General features: G+C 40.9%; 1 protein-coding gene across 1 annotated transcript; it reads left to right on the forward strand.

Moving 5' to 3' along the window:
- The first annotated feature begins 910 nt into the window (after positions 1-910).
- On the forward strand, positions 911-2,296 carry LOC116574332 (keratin, type I cytoskeletal 18-like). Its single transcript, XM_032315039.1, has one exon. It carries the CDS (start codon positions 952-954, stop codon positions 2,254-2,256), a length of 1,305 nt encoding a protein of 434 aa, XP_032170930.1. The 5' UTR covers positions 911-951; the 3' UTR covers positions 2,257-2,296.
- The last annotated feature ends 2,571 nt before the right edge of the window (positions 2,297-4,867 follow it).

Consider the following 4,867-nt stretch of genomic DNA (forward strand, 5'->3'; position numbering starts at 1 on the left):
GTAACGTGATGCCCCCAGCTTTATTTTTGTTTTTCAACATTTCCTTAGCAATTCGGGGTCTCTTTTGATTCCATACAAATTTTTGGATTATTTTCTCCAGCTCTTTGAATAATACCAGTGGAATTTTGATCGGAATGGCATTAAAAGTATAGATTGCTCTAGGCAGTATAGACATTTTAACAATGTTTATTCTTCCAATCCAAGAGCATGGAATGGTCTTCCATCTTTTTGTGTCTTCTTCAATTTCTTTCATGAGTGTTCTGTAGTTCCTCAAGTACAGATCCTTTACCTCTTTGGTTAGGTTTATTCCCAGGTATCTTATGGTTCTTGGTGCTATAGTAAATGGAATCGATTCTCTAATTTCCCTTTCTGTATTTTCATTGTTAGTGTATAAGAAAGCCACTGATTTCTGCACATTGACTTTGTATCCTGCCACATTGCTGAATTGCTGCATGAGTTCTAGTAGTTTGGGGGTGGAGTCTTTGGGGTTTTCCATATAAAGAATCAAGTCATCTGCGAAGAGAGAGAGTTTGACTTCTTCATTACCAATTTGGATAACTTTTATTTCTCTTTGTTGTCTGATTGCTGTTGCTAGGACTTCTAATATTATGTTGAACAAGAGTGGTGAAAGTGGACATCCTTGTCTTGTTCCTGATCTCAAGGGGAAGGCTGCAAGCTTTTTCCCATTGAGGATGATATTTGCTGTGGGTCTTCATAGATTTGAAGAGGTTCAGGAATGTTCCCTCTATCCCTATACTTTGAAGCATTTTAATCAGAAAAATCATCAAATCATCAAGACAGCAAAAAAGGAAATGGGGAAGGAAAGAACTACAAATCAGACAGAAAATAACAAAATAACAATGATAAGTTCTTATCAGTTATTACTTTAAATGTAAATGGATTGCTGGCCCGAGCCCGAGTCCTGGCCTCTCATCTTACTCTCCGAACAGCATGAGCTTCACCACCCACTCCACCTTCTCTTCCAACTATCGGTCCCTGGGCTCCATGCAGTCGCCCAGCCACCGGGTCCGGCCTGTCAGCAGCGCGGCCAGCGTCTATGCAGGCGCGGGAGGCTCAGGCTCCCGGATCTCCGTATGCCGCTCCACCAGCTTCCGGGGCGGTTGGGGGTCCGGGGGCCTGGCCACGGGGTTGGCCGCCGGGATGGCCAGGGGTCTGGCCGGCATAGGGGGCATGCAGGGCGAGAAGGAGACCATGCAAGACCTGAATGACCGCCTGGCCTCCTACCTGGAGAGGGTGAGGAGCCTGGAGGCAGATAATCAGAGACTGGAGGTGAGAATCCGGGAACACCTGGAGAAGAAGGGACCCCAGGTCAGAGACTGGGGGCATTACTTCAAGACCATCGAGGAGCTGAGGTCTCAGATTTTTGCAAGTTCTGTGGACAATGCCCGCATCGTTCTGCAGATTGACAATGCCCGTCTTGCTGCTGATGACTTCAGAGTCAAGTATGAGACGGAACTGGCCATGCGCCAGTCCGTGGAGAGTGACATCCACGGGCTCCGCAAGGTCATCGATGACACCAATGTCACTAGGCTGCAGCTGGAGACAGAGATTGAGGCTCTCAAGGAGGAGTTGCTCTTTATGAAGAAGAACCATGAGGAGGAAGTAAAGGGTCTACAGAACCAAATTGCCAACTCCGGGTTGACCGTGGAGTTGGATGCCCCCAAGTCTCAGGACCTCAGCAAGATCATGGCAGACATCCGGGCCCAGTATGATGAGCTGGCTCGGAAGAACCAAGAGGAGCTGGACAAATACTGGTCCCAGCAGATTGAGGAAAGCACCACAGTGATCACCACACAGACCTCAGAGATAGGAGAGGCTGAGATGACCCTCACGGAGCTGAGACGTACCGCCCAGTCCTTGGAGATCAACCTGGATTCGATGAGAAACCTGAAGGCCAGCTTAGAGAACAGCCTCAGGGAGGTCGAAACCCGCTACGCCATGCAGATGGAGCAGCTCAACGGGGTCCTGCTGCACCTGGAGTCTGAACTGTCCCAGACCCGGGCAGAGGGGCAGCGCCAGGCCCAGGAGTACGAAGCCCTGTTGAATGTCAAGGTCAAGCTGGAGGCTGAGATCGCTACCTACCGTCGCCTGCTGGAAGATGGGGAGGACTTCAATCTCAGTGACGCCCTGGACAGCAGCAGCTCCATGCAAACCATCCAGAAAACCACTACCCGCAAGATTGTGGACGGCAAGGTCGTGTCTGAGACCAATGACACCAAAGTTCTGAGGCGTTGAGGGAGCAGAAGCAGGGTATACTTTGGGGAGCAGGAGGCCAATAAAAAGTTCGAAGGTCAAAAAAAAAAATAAAACAAAAATAAATGTAAATGGATTAATCTCACTAATAAAAGGTACAGACAAGTTGAATAGATAAATAAGATTCAACTGTATGCTATTTACTAGAGATTCATTTTAGATTTAAGGACACAAATAGGTTGAAGTGAAGAGATGGAGAAAAAATATTCCATACAAACGATAACCAAAGGAGAGCGTCTATATTTTTATCAGACAAAATAAACTCTAAGTGAAAAACTGTCATAAAAGGAAGGTCATTACATAAATGATAAAGGGGTCAATTCAATAGGAAAGTATAGCAATATATATGTATCTCCAACACCAGAGCACCTAATGATGTAAAACAAGCATTGATAGAACTCAAGGTAAAAATAGGCAGCAATACAAAAAACAGTAGGAGACTTCAATACCCTTCTTTCAGTAATGGATAAATCATACAGATAGAAAATCAATGAAAAAGCATGAAAAATAGACTTAAACAATGTTATAGACCAAATAGACCTAACAGACATACACAGAATATTCCACCTAAAGAGCAGCAGAATACATTCTCCTCAGGTGCACATGAAACATTCTCTAGGATAATAACATGCTGGTCATAAATAAGCCTTAAAAAATTTAAGGAGATTGAAATCATTCAAGTATCTTTTCTGACATAGTGGAAGGAAACTAGAAATTATCCATAAAAGAAAAATGAAAAAATTCACAAACTAATGGATATTAACTAAATCACACTTGAAAAACCAATAGGCCTAAGAAGAAGCCAAAAGTTAAAAAAGAAAAAGTAAAAAGAGAAATTAGAAAATTTTGATACAAATAAAAATGAAAATACACTAAATCTTACAATCTTACTGTACAAAACATATGCAGTACTAAGAAGGAAGTTTACAACAATAAATGCCTATGATAAAAAAGATGCCAACCCAAATTTAGACTTCAAAGAAAAAGGAAAAGAACAAACTAAGTTCAAAGTTAAGGAAGAAAGGAAATAAAAATTAGAGGAGAAACACAAATCAGAACTACAGTGTGGTATCACCTCATATCTGTCATATGGCTAAAATCAGCAACACAAGAAATAACAGGTGTTGGTGAGGATGTGGAGAAAGGGAAACCCTTTTGCACCATTGGTGGGAATGCAAACTGGTGCAGGTTCTCTGAAAAACATTATGGAGTTCCCTCAGAAAGTTGAAAATAGAACTACCCTACAACCCAGCAATTATTCTACTAGATATTAGCCCAAAGAATACAAAAATACTAATTCAAAGGGATACAAGCATCCCTATGTTTATAGCAGCATTATCTACAATAACCAAATTTTGGAAACAGACCAAGTGTGCATTGACTGAGTAATAGATAAGGAAGATGTGATATAAACACAGTGGAATATTACTCAGTTATAAAAAAGGATGAGTTCTTGTCATTTGCATCAGTATGGATGGAACTCAAGAGTATAATACTATGTGAAATAAATCAGAGAAAGGCAAATACCCTATGATTTTAATCATATGTGGAATTTAAGAAATGAATGAGCAAAGGGAAAATAAAAGAGGCAAACCAAGAAATAGACTTTTTTTTTTAAAGATTTTATTTATTTATTTGACAGATCACAAGGCAGAGAGAGAGGAGGAAGCAGGCTCCCTGCTTAGCAGGGAGCCCAATGTGGGGCTCGATCCCAGGATCCTGGGAACATGACCTGAGCCGAAGGCAGAGGATTTAACCCACTGAGCCACCCAGGCGCCCCAAGAAACACACTCTTAACCATAGAGAATAAACTGATAATTCCAGGGGGTGGGGGATGGGGTTGAGTTAAATAGGTGATGTGGATTAAGGAGTGCACTTATGATGAGCACCAGGTGTTGTATAGAACTGTTGAATCACATTGTACAACTAAAACTAATGTTACACTGTGTTGACTAGCTAGAATTTAGATAAATACTTAAAAAAATAAGATTAGACTAGAAATGAAATCAAGAATATAAAAGCAATAGGAAAAAAATGGTGGTGATCAAATTTAGAACTAAAATAATCCCCTTATAATAACATCAAAAAGAAAAGCAAAATACTTAGAAATAAATTTGACCAGAGAGGTGAAAGAGATGTACACTGAGAACTGTACAATGCTGATGAATAAAATTAAAGCACATACAAATAAATGGAAAGACATTATATTCACAAATTGGAAAGCTTAACACTGTTAAAATGTCCATGCTACCCAAAGTGACGTATAGGTTCAATGAAACCCCTATAGAAATACTGATAGAAAAAAAAAATCTAGAGTCCCTAAGGATTCAAATCAAAACAACCCCCTCCCCCCCAAAAAAGCCTAATAGCCCAAGCAGTCTTGAACAAGAGAAACAAAACTGGAGGCATCATACTTCTGATTTCAGATTATGCTACCAAACTAGAATAATTAAAGCAATATGACTGGCATAAAAATAGACATAGACCAATGGAATAGAATAGAGAGCTCAAAAATAAATCCCTACATATACAGTCAACTGATTTTCAACAGGGTTGAATACAGTATAGGTAAAGAAAGCTTTTTCCGTAAGTT

Source organism: Mustela erminea, chromosome 15 (genome assembly GCF_009829155.1).
Source record: "Mustela erminea isolate mMusErm1 chromosome 15, mMusErm1.Pri, whole genome shotgun sequence".
Taxonomy (NCBI): Eukaryota; Metazoa; Chordata; class Mammalia; order Carnivora; family Mustelidae; genus Mustela; species Mustela erminea.